This window comes from Apaloderma vittatum, unplaced genomic scaffold (genome assembly GCF_000703405.1).
Source record: "Apaloderma vittatum isolate BGI_N311 unplaced genomic scaffold, ASM70340v1 scaffold18575, whole genome shotgun sequence".
Taxonomy (NCBI): domain Eukaryota; kingdom Metazoa; phylum Chordata; class Aves; order Trogoniformes; family Trogonidae; genus Apaloderma; species Apaloderma vittatum.
In genome coordinates this window covers 47,930-66,903 of record NW_009716572.1, presented here as the reverse complement: position 1 = coordinate 66,903, position 18,974 = coordinate 47,930, and the positions used below count along the sequence as shown (strand labels likewise).

General features: G+C 38.5%; 1 protein-coding gene across 1 annotated transcript in view; it reads left to right on the top strand.

Moving 5' to 3' along the window:
* Nucleotides 1–18,974, top strand: part of MLIP (muscular LMNA-interacting protein) — a gene marked incomplete at its 5' end in the record, with an annotated part of 59,946 nt that overhangs the window by 20,044 nt on the left and 20,928 nt on the right. The window contains 6 exons of the mRNA XM_009869588.1: nt 4,902–4,967; nt 5,050–5,133; nt 5,229–5,288; nt 6,879–6,923; nt 11,194–11,238; nt 15,869–15,994. Of these exons, the coding sequence (XP_009867890.1) occupies nt 4,902–4,967; nt 5,050–5,133; nt 5,229–5,288; nt 6,879–6,923; nt 11,194–11,238; nt 15,869–15,994 (426 nt within the window). The remainder of the gene's footprint in view (nt 1–4,901; nt 4,968–5,049; nt 5,134–5,228; nt 5,289–6,878; nt 6,924–11,193; nt 11,239–15,868; nt 15,995–18,974) is intronic.

Sequence of the window (18,974 nt, the reverse complement as noted above, 5' to 3'; positions counted from 1 at the left end):
AAAGAGAGCAGAGATGATAATAATGAGATGGTGGTAACTGTGTTTGCTCAGAAGAGCCATTGTAGCCACACAGATTCATAGCAATGGGGCAGATCCACAGACTGTGGTAATGAACTCTTCAGCCCAGCAGAGAATGGAATCCACTGTCTAGAAGAGGAAGCTGGGCAAGTTTAATGTAGGCATAAGGCAAAAGTTCATCAGAAAAAATTATCAGAAAAAATTTTCAGAGACTGAAATGGTCTCTTTATTGCAGAAACTGAAAAATCAAGAGAGTACACTTTTCTGGAACTTCATACAGTAATTCCAGGCAGTTCTGTGGTTTAAAGAAAAGGTCAGACTTAGGTGATCACTGTGATTCCTTCTGGCCTTATTAACGTTGAGTCAGTGAGTCATGCCTCTACTGACACTCACTTTTGTATACCTTCTGTATAAAAGTGATTTCAGTCTAATTCAAAATTCCATGTTTAATCAGATGGCATTAAAAAAATTAATGCATCTATTATTTAGAGATTGCATTTGTCAAATAATCTATAAGAATATATTTCAGTCAAAACAGATAGTGCTTAAGAGTTTATTTCAGGAAGCTACAGGATTTTTTTTAACTTTTAGTATACACTCTGTTAAACCATATCCTACATAATTTTCAGATTTATGCCAGATTTCAGATGTTACCTCAAACTGTTGGATGCCTTGGAACTGCAAAGCGGAAAAGTCTTCTCTAATCTTTGGTCTGCAGCAAGGTCTATGCAAGGGAATTTGAGTTTGTTATGTTTATCCAGATAACATACCTTTTTTGCATTCTAATTGGAGTGAACTTTCTTTATTTGGGCGTCATTTTGACAGGAATAAAGCCTGGACATGCAACCTTGGTGGGGAGAGGCACTGCAGATGTTCTGGTCAGACTAGGATGATGAAGTGTGCTTCGTGCTTTGCAGTCAAGGCTTTATCCCACACTTACCAAGTCGTCTGAAAAGCACTAAATATAACTGGCTATGGAGGGAAGACTTACCTGCTTGTATTTATCAACTAATTACAAGCAGAGGATTGTAACTTCAATTTTAAATAAGTGTAGAAAAAAGTATTCTATTTTAAAGAATAAATATTTCAGGTTATTGATTTTGTATGTTTATGACTTCCTTCATGTTTTCTCTTGTCACAATGAAATTTGACTAGTTTCAAGAGTCTAAAACAATCTTTCCATACGATGTTACACTTCCAGAAAAACTCCAAAGGTCTGGTAATTGCATCCAGTCAAATACACAGCAGACTGCCATCAGTGCAGTATATTGTCCTTGTGAAGGAAAAACCCCACACCAAATAAATAAGCATTTTCCTCCTTATGGAGAAGGAAAAAGAGGGTTGTTTTTTTCTTTCTTTTTCTTCCCGTGAAAAGAAAGAAATGCAACTGAGGAAATCTGGCAGTGTTCTGCTACATTGGAGCCCCAACTTCAAGTTCTTGGCTTGAGAGAACTCTTGTCTATTGTATTGACAAATGTTGTTTGATATAGGAACTGGTCATGGGAAATGCACATTCAAACTAGTCCTTAAAATCATGCAGGAACTTGAAAGCCCTCTTTCCCACTCTCAGATGGTAGACCTAACTGCTGGACAGTTGGCTATTATCAAGTGTCCCACGACCTTTCTGGACCTATAAAGCATTTCTGACAACACAGAATAATTTAATTAAAAAAATTTAGTTTTCCCTTAAAAATTAGGGTGTGCACTTACTAGGTCAATTTTTTGCATCCACATTTCATGTTCATGTCCAAATGCTTCTCAAGGCTAGAGATAAGTACCCAGTGGTAAGAAAGAAGAGAAATAATTTATGCAATCATAGAGTGATGAAGGAACTGGTTCAGCTATAATAATAACCATGCATGCTAATGCAGGAGCAGACTATAATCTCCTTTCAAAGGCTTTGGAGATTTTAGTACTAACTATTTTGTAAGTGGAAAAGTAGTCAGGTCTTTTCAGTATCATCTCCCAAGATCTTCAAGCAATAAGTTAAAGGAACTCATCTTATGTGAAGCTCTGTCACACAAAGATTTTTTTTCTTTGCATGTGTTGATGTCTCAGGAGAAGACATTAGTTGGAAAAATATACAAAAGAAGAGGAAACTTCTTTTATTTTTGTCATTCCACAATTTTTACAATACAGTAAGAAGGAAGCTTTGTCAGATCCAGGTTATAATATTAGTTTTCCTCCTACTGTTGGTGTGGTTCATTGGTGGAAGTAACAATGTTCTGCCTTCCTTATATGTATTAGCTTTCATTTTTCTAACAAAAGATTTAGAAACTTGTTCAGATCCTTTATCAGCACCTTTTCAGCTCTGATATAGCTCTATCAATCAAATAGCTTGGGTGAAAGAGGAGGGAATCGTTGTAGTCATCACTCACATCAATGAATGCATATGCATCACACCCCCAAAGCTGCCATTTGCAAGGAAAAAATTAGTGGGGCAGCAACTGGTTATTTCATCTGAATATTTAAATTCTGTATGTTTTCATTCTCTAAATTGCACTCTTGTTTTAGATTTTGGTCTATATATATAATAAAAAAACAATGGAATGTCTAAATAGGAATGATCGACTTCCAACATTATTAGGCCATCAGCATAGGAGGTGAAGCTTGAATACTGTTGACACTGTTGGTAGTGCTAGTGAACAGTATTGTAAATAGCACTAATGTTTTAAATTAAGTTCAGAAATGCGAGTTGTACTTTTTTAATCTCTTATTTTTCTCTTTAAGGAAATGAAAAAAAAGAAAAGTACTGCTGGAAAAAAAATTGAGTTGTATTTTGAAAAACTAACAATGGCTTAGAAGGGACCTTTTTTTTTGGTAGAGATGTCATTACTATACTGATTTCTTGAGAGTTTTGAGAAGCTTAGTAATTTCTCCATTCCAAACTGATTAAAATTTGTTGTATTTCTTAACCTGAATTTAGACTCGGTCATCTTTCTACAACAGTCTGCTTTGGCAATCTTAGCCCCAATGGGTACTGGAATGACTCTTCTACTTCATTTTGTCATTTAATTTTATGTCTACTGGAAGGATATTATCTCAACTGAAGCTGAACTGGAGACACAGTACTCGAGTGTAGTGCTGAGCCCCCCCTTCTACAGGACTATCTGTTCATCTGAAAATTTACCTGGGTAATAGTGACGATCCATAACTTCTCTTGCCCAGAGAAGCTGTGGATGTGCCCACCCTGGACATGTTCAAGGCGAGGCTGGATGGGGCTTTGAGCACCCTAGTCTAGAGGCAGGTACCCCAGCCCATGGCAAGGGGGTTGGAACTAGATGATCCTCCTGAAGGACCCTTCCAACCCAAACCATTCTGTGATTCTAGGACATAGCAAAAACTATTTATCTTGCCATCTTCTGTCTTAGAATAAGATTACACTAATTTCTGTATGTTAAAATAATAATTATTTTACTTTTTCCTTTTGAACTAAAACTACTCTTAAGTCAATGTTTGTCTAGATCTAGAGGAGAGGGAAGAAATGTGTTTGGAAAGAAATTACTCTTGAGTTTTTCTTACTGTACTCTTTCACAGAAGACATAGTGTTCTATAAACATGTTTTTGTGCAGGATCATTGTGGATGGTATTAAAATAATATTAAAAGTAAATTGTCATGAACTTTTCAATTCTGCATGCATGCACACATATATGCTTCCAGTAGCCAGGCAAGGAGACAAAAAAAATATTGTACTGAGCAAAATTAAACTCAGAAATAATTACTTAAATATATGTTTATTTTCTCTTTTTTTAATGATTCTGCCATTTTTCTCCGAGCTCCACATATGTCTTCTGTGACTGACAGCCCTGATATCCAATTCACTGTTATGAGTTCATTCCCTCAGAATCCCACATGCAAGAATAAGTGTTTTACAGGAATGCTATCTTTTTCTTTTATTATAATTTACTTTTTTTGGCAGGTAACTAGCAAAATGAAACTTGAGAAAAATGTTAAACAAAAAATCCACAGACCCTGCAGGCCTCTCCCTTGTGGCCCAGCTTCACGCATCAGCAGGCTTCCAGAGTAATTTTTGGTTTCGGTGTGGAGTCTGTTTGAAATTCACTTCAAAACAAAATTCAGTGATAGTGGTGAGAGAGTGCCTTGCAGACTCTGGATGAAGATGAAAGGGAAACTGAGTGCTGGAGCTTGGCTTTTAAGGGTGTTTAGTTAGTTACCTGATAAAGCAGAGGGGCCAGCAAACCCATTTTCATTGTTCTAGAACCTGTTCCAAGTACAGGTGTAGGAAAGTAGGAAGTATATCCAAGCTCAAGAAACTTGTGTTTTGTTTTGGAGACATTGCATACCTGCTTAGACCACCTGTGCTTATTTATAGCACGTATTTGAATGTATGCAATTCTGATTTCAGGTTAAAATCCAAAAAAAGTTGAGCACTGGTTTTGTTGCAGTGTGGACTCATCATCTTCTTTAAAAAAGAGGGATTTTAAATCTTTTTTTTAAAAAAAAGTCTCCTGGAGCAAAAGAAAGGGCCTCTTGTGTGCTTGGACACCTGCTTTGTCTACCTGCTTACAGCCCGTGGCTTTCCAGAGGTGGTGTGTGGCAGGTAGCCTCCAACATCCCTAGGGCATATGATTCACATTCACTGTGAAGGAACAGGGAACTGCAAAAAAAGGCAATTTAAATTGGTTGTTTCTGATCTCTAAAAGTGGAGACAATCCACCTAAAATTAGAGATAACTCACCTAGCCGTCTCCCTCTCTGCATTCCTCCCCGATTTAGAATCAGACGTTGATAACCCAAAAAACCATACTAGGCTTGTAATTCTTCTTTTTCCATCTTGCCACATTTGGAAACACAGTATTACAAAAACTGTATGCTTGCTTAGTTTAAAAATTTTGAACTCACCAAAACCTTTTGAATTGCAGGCACTAGAGGAGCCAAGCCAGACTGCTGGTGTGACTGAAGCCACTGCTTTGGACACCCATTCAGAGGTAGTGCTAGTATATCCCTTTCAAACCTCTGTTCAAAAACAAAAAGTAAAGGTTAACCGAGTGACATGTTCTTCTTTTTCAGATGTGCTCCCCTGCCCAGCTCAGACAACAAACAGAAGAGCTTTGTGCTGTCATTGATCAAGTCCTGCAGGACCCTTTGACTATGGTAACCCATCAGTATGTGGGACTGATCTTCTATCTTCCTTTCCTTTTGTCTCTTGTCATTAATAAGTCTGTTTTCTGTTGAAAATCGTTTTCCAGCGCCGATGCGAATCTTCTCCAAGTTTCCTGCAGATGAGCACAGAGTCAGATATTGGCAAGGTAGGTGAATAAACCCAAATGTTCTTAGCAGGTAGACATAAAGCTAACAAAATCACAACAGTAAAGCCTACGGCAGCAGAAGGTTTCAGTTAAGAGATACGATATCAGTAGAATTGTCTGGTGATTTGAAAGACATAGAAGGACAGAACTATAATCCTAGAGACATTGCAGTCTTTGTTGCAGGATCTCTTCCTGAAGTCATAGTAAGTTATATTATGACAGAAAATCTGTTCCTTAAGGTTTTTGAGGGAGGGATCGAGAAGAAATATATCCTTCATGTCTTGCCTTCTGTATTGCCATGTGTCTGGCCATCTTCCAGATTTCATCCCATTTATGGGTCTTTACTACAGGGAAGCCAATGTTTCTAGCTTGAGTGATCGGAAATATCTTTCCAAGCAATTTTTTGTCATATTTGTTGTTGGGTTTCAAATAATTGAATAATTAAGTGAATAAGTAGACTTGCTCTTACGTGCTGATTTCCCTTCAACTCTGGTCCCTCCCGGGGGGCAGATGTCTGCTATATCCATTTATTCTGGATAACTCAGAAACAGGTAGTGAGAGGCAGGAATAACTTTCTAACTGGCATTAAACTTCTGGTTTCACTGTGTTATATTGGTGTGCCTTCTGGATTCAGAAGGATGAATAAACAAAGGAGAATAGTCCTGTATTCAGTTTACTGAAGGCAAATTTAGGTTGACATTACTAGCTATATGAAAGTGTAAATGGCATTAGGGAATACTGTGGCTGGTCCATTTGGGTCACCTGACCCTTCCTCTCCTCCCCATAGGCACCCCCTTCCCCCATTGTGATTGCTACATGGCCCTGGCAGCCTCAGAAAACTTTTATCTCAAGCCAGAATACTGAAAAAGCAGGTAGTAACTGGTGTTGAGGAAATGTTTCCCAACACCTGCACTGAAGTGGTTGAAATTCTACTACTAAGTTAGATTTTTGATCTATAGCATCCGAAACCTACTTTCTTGGGCAGTTAATAACTGAGACTTGATCAAATGGAAGGCATCCATTAGAAGTAATGTAATCAAATAAAGGGGATGAGAAATGACTTATAACAGGATGCAGCGTAGGGACCAAGCTAAAGTTTGTGAGGACCTCAGGATCAGAGAGCACAGTACTTAAACTGAGGGTAAAAGAGAGTCATAGACAGGAAGGAAGAGGAGTACATGTTATAAGTGACTTAGAAACAATTATTCAGAAGAAAGCAAGTTCTTGCAGATGAGAAAATGGAAATATGATGTTTCAGGTTATTTTGTGAGAAAATGTAACTTGAATTGCATGGGGCAACCACACCTGTGATTGTCTACTACTAAGCATTTAGTTATGGGAGCTCTCAGAGGTAAATGCCAGCTTGAACAGAATGGAATCTAAGATTTTGAGCAGTAAAAATGAAATATTTTCTACTATAAACAACAAAAGCAAAACTTTAATATAACTTATTTTCATATATCTCATGAATCTTTATTAAAAACTGAAGTTTTCTTGAATTTGAGCAATTAATAACTTGTGACAATGGTGAAAATCTCTCTGAGTTACTCAGAAGAACTCATTGCTCTTAATACAACTATTTTGTATAAGGTGTCAACAACACTGCAGAGAGCAGCTGGGCGCGAAACAAGATATGTAAGTACTTTCATAATTACTCTACATTTTAGAAATGTCTCATTTGTCTCAGTTTGCTACCCTAATAGGTGAGTCTGCATGTAGCAGACAGTCTTCTACTCGCGACATGAGGTGTTGTCTCTAATACAGAGGAGAGAGTACGGTAGAGCACTAGTAACTGAGACGTGAAATATCTTCCCTCTGCTATAAAACCCTCATGACTGGAACATCCTTGGTGCAGAGTCTACTGATCATTTTACATGTGAGAATATGATACTGAAACTAATTTATTCACACACTTTGTTATTTGCTTTGGGCATCGGGGAAGAAGGCAGCTATTTGGCAAACAGACTTATGGATTCTGAAGGGTTTGTTTGTTTGGACAGCCTGCATTGTAGGGGATTTGCTTTGGTAGAAGTCTTTTGATTCTTGCCTATCCATCTGAACTTGAGGTTGACCCGAACTTTTCCTTCCAAGGAATAAAGTTGGCTGAAAATGCACAATTCAGCCTTAGATGAGTTGAAGCTATTTTGTCACATATGCGCATATTCCAGTATACAAAGAAAATCTCTGTATTGAGTCATCAGCTCAATTATTGAGACATTAAATCCAATTAACGTTTTAGTTCTCACTAACACACACATTACTGCAGGTTCTGTATTTTACTTACAACTCATTTAGTCATGTGGTGAGAAATCTCTTCTTACTATTCATCATTCATCATTTCTATTGAATCTCAAATCAAAGAAGTGCTGGCAAAGCAATAGAGATCTCCCAGTTTTATGCCAGCACAATGCTTGACTGATCAATTCCATTTTCCTTCTTGACTGTGGCTGTATTCATATTTTATTGCATACTGTAATTTTTACTTTGCAGATTGTGCTGACTCATACTAATTAAAAAGGATATTGGAAGAGAGCTTTTTAATGAAATGAGAGTGTGTTTCAGAAGTAGCCTGTGAGAACAAAGTGTATTTAATATCACTCCAGTGCAGATCTTCAGCTCCCAAAACTGTGTCTGACGTATACTGGAAATTCAGACACTCAACCCATATGCCTAGGGACACAGTTAGGTTCTATTTGCTGGCATAGAAAATTACGCTTACAAACCCTTCCCAGTCTCTCCCGGAACTTTCTAGATAAATGAAACAAATGAATACACAAAAATACTCTCAGGAATAATGCAGAGGACTATTGGCAGGCTAACCTGTCCTATAAATTGTACAAGCACGTTGAATTTTTTGTGTGTCAGAAAACAGACTGTGGTCTCCAGGCTATGCTATGGTAGCTGAGCTTGATGGAACCACATTGTTCTGGGCTCTGCCATCACTGCACTCTGCAGCAGAGTCTCCTGAGGGACGAGCCAGATGTCCCTAACAGTCCCAATATGTCACAGGTCTTTCCCCCTCTCTTGCTCAGCTTCCTTGGGAGGATGTACAAAGGCTATTTCTGTCCCAGCTAATAAACCAGGTATTGGCCTGTCCTCTAGCCCTTAATGAGGGAGCACATGGAGGTGGTTTCCACAGAGTTGTCTTCTCTTCTGCTTCCACTTCCCTCAAAGTGAGCTCCCCACTCCAGCACAAGACTCAGGGTGGCCCATTTCTTCAGCTCACCGAAAGCAGCATGCTTCATGCTACCACACAGAGCATGATGGAGAACTACCTGGAAGAGTGGTAGGAGATGTGGATCAAAGCATGCAAGGGAGTGTGTTAACTATTATCTGGAAAGGACCTGTTCCTGACCTTCTGTGTGTGCTGAATTCAGTTCAGTAGAGGAGTAATAGTCCAGGGGTCAACGTACCCTTATAGCAAGTACAAGATATCTCTTTTGAAAACAGTGCCTGCTTTAAGCCAATCTAACAGTGGCTCCAGTGGAAATCAGGAACTGGGTTTTGTACAGACAGTTGTTATAGCATCAAACTGTGAATTCCCTCACAAGGTCTGTGGCATCTCACGTGAGCTGTCTTGGAATAATGATCTTCAGCCATCCTTTTTTTGAAAATCTTTTTTCTTTTAGAAAAAAAGGCTTTTAGTTTTTGTAAGTGGACTAATTTTACTAGAAAGAATTAAAATTGTAATTTAGCGATAAAATTTTCTTTATCTTCTTGTATTCATGATGTCTGATATTCATGATGTTTGTCAAAACATTGCTTTGAACGTGGTTTTGGTTAAGAGAAAAGCTTTAATTGGTTTATGAGTCAGAGACAGGAAAATATTTCATCGTGCTAAATTATTATCTATAAACACACACATGTAAATGTATATCTTTGCACACGTGATAATATTACTAATTACTTCAATAGATTATATGGAATAGCAGACTGTGCAAATCTGTTGAAATAGCCTGCCGCTTACCAATTAAAATCATGTAGATTTGCCTTGGCCTCGATTACTTTTTGTCTTCTCACGAACTTCAGAAGCTTTTAAGGGTGTAAATGCTTACTCACATAGCAAGAGAGTATATAAAAGTTCAGAAAAATATCTGACCAATGAAATTACAATTTGTACCAACTGAAAATTAAGTACTATAATTGTCATTTAACAACTTAATGCATATACTTAGTCATTGTGTTTCTGTATAATTACTGTCAACAAAGAAAACTTTCTTAACTTTATTTTCAAGCAGACTTATAGTTCTGTCACTTAGCTGACTTAGAACTACTTAAAAGATAATTTATCATGATTAATTGCAATATTTATTGACAGTAATTATTGACACTTTCGCTCTTGACAATTCTATTAAAAATCTTTTAAAAAGTGTTATAGACATGACATGCAAGTGAAAGAATGGAATAATATGAAGCAGTTAAAAAGCACACAGATAGGTAGACATAAGTCGCCCTTTTCTTTATCTGTGGTCTGCTGTGGTTATATACATTTCAGGTCACCCCTGTGAAATGAGATTTACTTTCGCACCACTGAAGTGAGTGAAATTAATTCCAGCCCGTTTGTATCTTTAGATCATTCTGAACTGCTTTGATGTCTTTAAGCTCAGAGTGAGATTGGTCATTACACTTCGTTAATGGTAGGAAAGAGAGTATCCCTGGTATATAAGTAGCACCACTAGTAAAAACTAATTTACACTGTGAAGGGCAGAAAATGTACTTCCTGTAGATTCAGTGCTAAATCACAGCTTTCTCTGTGTGGGTGGGAAGATTTCCTCCTCCACTGGCTCTGTTTAGGGATGTGAGTGCTCTCAGCACAGTTCTCCACCATGACTCATGGGGATGCTGTTCTCACCACCGATGCAAGAAAGGTGAGAGCCAGCAGGTCCAGGGAGTGATTAAACATCTCTGTTTAGCACTTGGGAGACCACATGCAGAGTTCTGTGGCCAAATCTCTGCAAGGTCTTTGTCACAGGGGATCATGGGAAGATTCCAAACATGTTGGAATTGTTTTTCTGCTTGAAACAGTGGGAGGAGCTTATAGTTGAGTTGATAAAGGTCCAGTCATAGTGGTCCTTCTCCAGAGGGTGAAAGCTATAATGACACTGACATCTTCTACTACAGCTATAACATCTAACCATTGTATCTAGTACTTTTCTTACCATCGTACTGCAGAATAGTCACATTTTAGAGTTTCAAGGCCTCCAAATCACACCCACATCAAGGAAACGCATGTTATCTGTAGAGAAACACTGGATTATCTGAATCTCACCACTGTGTGGGCAAATAAACACGTGGCACATGGCTGTTCCACATACATACACAAATACTTCCCATTCGTCATATTTATCATTGACTTGAAAATGAGGCTTCTGCTGTTCAATATATATGAAGGAAAAAAAAAAAAGAAAAACAGGTAATGCTTGAGTGGGATTGTTCTGGTTTTCTTCATGTAAAGTCAGAAGGATGAGAAATTTGGACTGAGTTCCCAGTACAATTCATAGTGTTAATAACATTGATGCTGCAAACTAACAGACAATGGCAGGCTCAGAAATGTCAGGGTTTATGTTTCAATATTAGGTTGATATGAAAAAGTGAAGTCTTGTTGCAATTGGAAAAAAATATTCCTAAAATTTTAAGAGAAGGCATTCATACGCCTGGGGATTGGACCAGATGACCTTTAAAGGTCCCTTCTAACCCAAAACATTCTATGATTCTGTATTTGATTATACTTAGAAATAAACGGGAAATGACAATATTTTAACTTCTCTTACCGAGTGCATGTCACTGCATCAGTGGTAAAAGTTTCTGTACCTAAACATACTGCTGTCCATAGATTTTTCTTCTGTCATCGCTATAATTACTGTGATGTTTTATATAATACTGTGTGTATTTACCATTCTTGCAGGCCAACCTCTACAAATCGGCGCCTATGGTAACGGAGAGTCAGCTGGTATGTTTTGCACAGCTGTGTGTCAAATTTGCACGAGAACAAAGCCTAAATAATTATACGTTCTTAGTCCCTTGAAAGAAGCTGGAGTGAATATCCTCCTACAAAGCTATTTTACTTTCTTTTGTATTCAATACACACCTATTTTAAGTAACTGTAAATCCTGACACTTCTTGTAAACCCATAGACCAAATGACAAACTAGAGAGTCCTGATGAATCTTGAGGTATGCGACGACTATAGCGTCTGCTCCTGGTTCTTGGACTCTTTTAATATTGCACTTCTATAATTTTTTTTTATATGCAACAACACACTGACATCCATTTTGTTCTTACATCCTGGTTTAAATCAAAGCTGCCCTAACTAGCAAAAAGCAAGAGTAGAATCAAATAAAGAGAGATTATGCATTAAATGTTCATTTTGCCTCTGATTACAATTTAGGCCTGCTGTAGCCAAACTTTCCAAGGAAGTCATAAAAGAGTTCATGGAGCCTGTCCAAGTGACAGTGACCGCTAATGAATGCTTAGGAAAAAAATGAGATGTGGATGAGAAATTTTCTCAATCGTATTTCAGCTAATGGAATTTGTGGGTTTTCCTGAATCAATTTCTTCTGTTTGGTAATGTTTGGCCACTTCTTTCACGATTTTTTTTACAGTTACTTTTTGAATCTCATTATAGTTTGGTCTCTATAACATTCTGCAGCAACAGAGTTTAGTTTTTAATTATATATTGCATGAAATAGAACTTTATTTATTTGCTTTAAACTTACTATTTGATCTCAGTTCTTATATTGAAACAGCAAATGATTGGTTTTTTTTCACCTTCTAAAAAATAGTAATAATTTTCTAGGTATTAAATGTAATACCCTATCAGTCATCTCGTTTTCATGCAGGAAAGTCAAAATTGCTTAGTCACTCTCTAAGAAGTATAGATACTGTCCCATATGTTTGATGATTCTTGTTGCCCTTTTCTATACCTTTTGCAGATTGTTGTTTCTGCGATTAGCTGACTAAAACCGTAAACTACCCTTGTCTAGCTCTGAACCCGGTGCTTCCTTTTTATGTGATGATATGACAATGTTCTTTACTGTTATTTCTATTACTTTCTTTAAAATTATTGGTAATTTATTCAATTCATTTTATTTATACTGAGAGTTAGCTAATAGAATGCATAGAACTGCATTCAATAAACCTGAGATTTATTTTCTGTGCAGTAAGTAAAGGCTAGTTCCTGAGTTAACTACTTCATCAGTTCATGTGTAAATTTAGGATGTAGTTTAGTTTTCCCCCACGGAGTGTATCAGTGTTGAATTCAGTTAAGTTTCACCTGCCTTTTTGTCATTCATTCACTCAGTATCATAAGATCTTTCTGCAATTCTTTGCACTAGTATTTTGGTTTTACTCTGCTGAATGATTCAGTATTACCAGCAAACTTTGTCACCTTATTAGTCTCTGTTTTCTGGCCTATCTACATCTATTAATCAAAGCCCAGATTCCAGATTGTCTCTAAGGAATTCTATTAGTGACTTCCCTCTGCTGTGAAATTTGCACATTTATTCCAACCTTTTCTTTCCTATCTTTTAACTGCTCCATAGGAAATATTCTCTTTAAATCAGCAGCAGTTTCATTTCCTTAGTAGACCAGCCTGAAAGACTTTCACGAAAGCTTTTGGAAATCCAATGCATCATAGCTGCGGATCCTCTGAACCAGTCTCATTTTGTTATCTCTGGTCATGCATTGAGGGAGCAAGTGGGAAAAAAAAATCCCCAAAACTGAGCCTTACATAGGACACTCTGTTGTCACTTGATTTCATCTAATGTGTATTCCTAGATGCCAAAAAATTTTCATATTGCTAGTTTAAACATAAACTACACCTGCCATATCAGCCATCTTTCTTGCATCACTAACTTTAAAAACAACTATAAAAGATTTATCAGGCATGAGCACCCTTTCAAAAGCCATTGCCTATTATCTGTCCAAATGTATACCAATTGTGCTGTTTAGAATAATTTATTTCTTCTAGTTTGCACAGCTTGAATTGCCACACACAGTGATTTGCGATTCCTGGTCCTCTCCATGATCCTGTAGTAAAATCTGCCCCATGGTTGCCACTTCTCGTTCTTCTGGTGCTCCTTTTCATACAGCCAAATGCCTTCTGTCCCTGAAAAAGGGTGGCCATGTCCATACGGCCTACTAAGAGATACCCTGGCCCAGCTTGTCCTCCTGTTTCTGACCACGTACTCACCAACTGGGGCCAAAACTATGCCAGGGAATACCTTGGCACTGAATCAGAGCAACTGACTATAGGTCAGCCCTGGAGCTTATATCTTGGCCCTGTGAAGTTTGCTAATAGGATTGTAGCCATATAATTGCAGTACTTTGCTGCCATAACAGCCTTTACCATTTTCCAGTGCTATTGTAGGAAGGCTAACACTTTCCTTGGCAAAGTGAAGTCATAGCTTGTTTCTCAGCAGTGTCCAGAAAAGAGTTGAAGGTTTTAGTTTTGGATCAAAGGTTTTATATAACTTTTTTAGGAGTTAATAGAATATTTCAAATTGTGGTTGCTAGCTGATATCTGCCACTCTGGTAGCAGAGTTGGACATAAACACACGGCTCAGTCAGCACTTGAGTGTGCGATGTTGTTTAGAAAATGCTTCTTTAAAAGCATCTCTACAGCGTGGGTTTTGGTAAAGGTTTTCTGCTTAAAGAAAGTAGCTTATCCTTGATGATTTCAAGTACCTCAATGGGCTTTTAATTGCATGGTTACATGGTGTGGAGGAGTGCTAGAAGGCCACAGGTCCTTTGTCTGCATAGTGATGACTTGGTAACAACTATAACATTCTTTTTATTTTTTTTTAATTAACTTTTCTGTTTAAAGCCAGGAGCCTTTCACTTTTACAGACTCTTCTCAGAAATCTTGAAGAGGAAAACAAATATTTTATGATGAATCCTAAAAAGAAATAGTAATGAACTGCGGCCTATAAATTCATTAAATAAGCACCACATCTTTCACTAAGTTGACCATCTTAATGAAAAGGTTTTTAATACAACTTGGCCGTTACTAATTTTTTACAAAATCTAATATCGGCCCATGGCTGATTTTTTTGCTTTCACTTGAATGTTTCTTCCTATTTGATGAGGCAGATGAAAGGGTCTCAACTTCTGAAAAAGAGGGAGAGGATAAACCACCAAGCTAAGGGAAGATATTTTGCTTCCTGGGCCTTCCTCTACCTCCTCAGCTCTGCCACCTTCACCTCAGCCCCTGGACATTGCTTTGTCCTTTCCCTGGCCAGAAGCACAAGACATGGGGACATCTCCTGCCTCCTGCACTCTCGTCTCCGATGGGAATCCCTCTTACTCTGTCTTTGCTGGAGGCCTGCATATCTTATTTTAAGGCAAATCATAACTCAGTTTACATGATACATCCAGCAATCTCAGCTGCATCATTTTAAACTTCTCTTTTTCTTCCAGGCAGACAGTTTGGGTGCATTGCTCTTGAAAATAGGCAGCATTGTGTCATTAAATGTACACAGTCTAAATCTTATAAATCAGTTTAATAGTGAATCAAGTTTCTTCTCTGCTTTTTTCTACTCTACTGATTACTAAGGATGAGGAGTTGCAACAGCACCTATTTCTCAGTTCCAGCTAGGCAAGCTGCCCCTCTGGACTGAAACTAAGGAGCTCAGCAGCAATCATCTTGTTTTCTATATCAGTTGTGACAAAGAGGACCCATTTTCTGTGTGGTAGACATAACAGAGAAGACTTACTTACAAGTTTAAACTCAATCACAGACCTCTCGAGAACTTCAGTACTTAACAATTTCTTTGCTTACTGAACAAGTTGTTTGTTTTGAAACTACCCTCAGCTTCTGTTTAGAGCTTATGCATAATCCATCATGTCAGATTTTACAGTAAAAATTCTGAAAATTACAGATGTACTAAATTGACAAGTTAATACTCAATTTTTTGGTTGGCTGGTAGCTAAATCATTCTTTTTTGTGTGATTGACTAATCTAATTTGTCTGAGATGAAATGAGTGTCACACATCCATGCTGATTAAATTATCTAAAATTGTACTTTTGTAAGTGAACCCTTAAAGATACTTTCAAAATCGAGCATGCAATCACTGGCATTATTGCCCAGAAAGACTTTCTCCTAATATGTTACTGATTAGGTGTAAGTTAACAACATCACATCTTGCCCTTCCTTGTTTCATAGTTATTGTTTTGAGGAGCCCAGAAAGGAATTTGCAGTGTGAAAGGAGTCGTGTGGTTGTGCATAAAGTATGACGTGATAAACTTATCAAGATGCAGCTGAACAGCTAGCAAAACCAGCCAGCAAAGCCCACAAACCAGTGCCTGACAGCACAGTCTCTATTTTTATGTTGGTAATAAGCAGATGCCAGTGATGAGGTTCTGTGTATGAAAACATTTTTGTCCACAATCTGTATTAAAAGTAGACCAGACAGCATGACAGTTGAATAATTTTGGTGATGAAACATGGTATTAATAAAATTTTTAAAAGATCTAGTCAATACAGTCCCCCTGGAACTGGCTTGTCCAATGGTTATTATGTAAATTCTACAGTATTTTATTTTTCTTCCATCTCTTTTCTCCTGGATGTTCTATGGATCAAGACAAAACCTGGTGTCATTCGTCCCGTGCTGGTGAAAGGAAAGAGCTCACAGCAAAAGGAGGATGCTTATCAACCCAACCCTTTCAAAAAGTACCTTGAAGAAATCAGTGATCAAGATGCTGAGCAGGTGAGTAACTGTAGGGTTAATGGTTGGACTTGATGATCCCAAGGGTCTTTTCCAACTTGAATTGCTCTATGATTCTATGAACTCTCACTGTGAAGGGTTTTGTAGCCTCAGATAGTTTCCTTAAAAGCGATGGAATAATGTTAGATCCTTCTTTTGTCCTAGTCACTTCTTTTTTTTTCCCACAAAGTTAGATGGTTCCACGAGGGGCACGTGGCTCCTGGGTGAGAGTCGCCAGGCCAGAGGCAGGCAGCTGGGCTTTCTATAGGGACCCTGTATGTTGAGGAGAGGAACTTTTATGATACCTGCAGGAAACACTGTATAACAGAGAGTGGAAATCAAGTGCTCCCCTGTCAAAAGGGTGTCTGGATCTGATCTACTAGAAAGCACTTCCTCCTTTTGGAGTCCAGACCTGCGTTGTCTCTAAAAAGAAATGAGAACAGCAAGGACTGAGCAAGGTTCATTCTTGCCTCTCCACGGTGATTGCAGAGGAGCTCAGTGAGTTTCCATGTCACTCCCCAGTGTGTAGCTCTCACAGCTCCGTATTCATGTCACTCCACAGCTTGAGGGGACAGCTTTTCTACCACACGAGGGGCACTAACGGGTAGCCCATGGGGCAGCAAAAGCACTGTGTTCTCCCACAGACCTTTGCATAAAGTCATGGGATCGCTTTTCAAATGCGTCTTGAACTTTGCTGACCTGTATGAGGCAATATCTCAGAGAAAACCCAGATAGACGGTTCTGTCAGCCTTCTCTTGTGCATTTGTTTTGGTGTGCATGTTTGTGAATTAAACCTTAGATGTGTTACATAATCTGAATGTCCCTGTAGGAGCTTATTGTTAACCTATCCAGTATGTTCAGAATCTCCCATCTGGCGGGTAGTAAAAAAAAGCCAATAGTCCTCTGTCAGACATGATGTGAATAAAATACCTTATTAATTGAATTTCTCTTACTTCTATTCCTCTTTAGTCACATTAGAGACTTTAGCAATGTCACTCCTGACTTCTTCCTTTTATAACTAAATTTTTAAAAGATTTTTACTTTAGTTCTTTCCATTCTTCCTTGTAGCTCTGACTTGCTGTAGGACAATCCTGGCATTTCTCAAGAGTACTGCAGCAATACAAACAGAAACATTTACTTTTAGTATTAGTAGGTTCCAGCAACACGTATGGGCGGCATCAGAAGGCTTCCCATTCTATAGGTTTCTAGAACATAGAGTTTCTGTGGCTGGATTAAAATGATCTCTAAGGTCCCTTCCAGCTTAGGTCATTCTATGATTCTATGATATGATATAAGAAAAAATAGAAATCATGATTTACAAATTGTCTCTGAACTTCTGAGGTTTACAGTGAGTATTTGACTTCAGACACTGCAGGTGAGTTCATAGTGAGGTTTTCATGCTTTAACTACTGAAAATCTTTTGATGCCAAGACACTGTGCTGTCGTTTGCCTGGGATGAAAGAGGAGGAGAGACATCCTGGAATTGCTGCTAGACAAATTCTGGTGCAGGTCACCTCAGGGAGGCCTCTCTGCAAAGGCAGGGACTGCTCAGACCTCCCTTTTGTCAGGGCTGGGCACTCACTCTGCTGGCAATACTTTGCTGAAGAAGGAATGGCGAGAATAAACTTCTTATGTTCAGGCAAATACAAACCTGGTGTTACCGACGTAGTCTGAAGTTTCCTGATATTTGAAGCTAATTGTGAAAAACAATCAACTAATATCTGATACACTACTTATAGTACATATTGCAGAAGTACTGAGGATGCCGGTTAGCTCAGTGGTTTGAGCGTGGTGCTGACAACAATGACAACACCGAGGTTGAGGGTTCGATTCCCGCTCCGGTCCCCATGTGTTGCCTGGTCTAGGCGAGAGGTGGCGTTCCTGCCCACGACAGGGAGGTTGGACTAGATGATCTTTAAGGTCCCTTCCAGCCTATGCCATTCTATGATTCTATGATGATGTAATAAGTCTATGAATAAATATGATTGTTATAACAAAAGCCAACATTATTTCCTGTCAAATCTATGTATTAAAACGAACTAAACAAATGGTGCACTGACTTTGATAGCTGGAAAAGTTAATTTCACAATGAACATGTTCAGTTTTGCTTCCTTTAAAAGAATGATGTCATATGCCTTGAAGTACTGATAAATAAGTATTTCTATTCTGACCTAAGAAATACCACAAGTTACTGTAAGATGCTTACTATTTTGGGAGCTCTCTATTCAGACATCTTGGTTCTGAAAGGGAAGTAGTTAGGCCTGTAGCCACATGGATTCACCAACTTAATAGAAACTAGTTTTGGTTGTGTGAGAGATATAGCTATGTGTTTTTAGTGGTATTATTGTGATTTAGTGGTTTTATAGCATGATAATAGCCAGATCTAGGGAAAATACTGAAGTACTGAACAGGACAGCATAAGCTTATGATTTCAGCTCTTGCCTCTCAAAGCAGGTTTATGGTGCTGATACAAACCTCCTGTGAGTGGAGAGGACTTGAGTGCCCACATGAGGATGTTCACAGTTTGACAGCATCTGAGGAACTCTCCTGCAGGGTTTTAGTGCCTGTAAGAGGGCCGCAGCACTGCCTATGGAACTGGGCTCAGTGCCCAGACAAGAGCCTGAAAACTGCTGTGGTTGTCTCTAACCATGGGGCTGTCAGCCTACATGGACTCTCATCCTTCCCTCTTCACCTACTCTCAGTAGTTAGCTTTTTTGGCTACACGGCAGCTGGCTTCCAAAGAGTGGGAGGTGTTCACGCCAATATCATCCCCAAATTAGGTAAATTCACTGCTTTTATGGAATATGAGAGTTGTGGATTAAAACTAGGAGACCAGCAGCTAAGCTTTCTGCTTTCTCTGGAAGAGTCAGTGCTAGTCCACTTGTGCTCAAATAAGAGCTCAAAAGGCATCTACTATGGCTGAGGGCAAAATTGCTCATACCGTTACTGATCTTCCCTGGGTTTCTTTGGAGATTTTCCCATT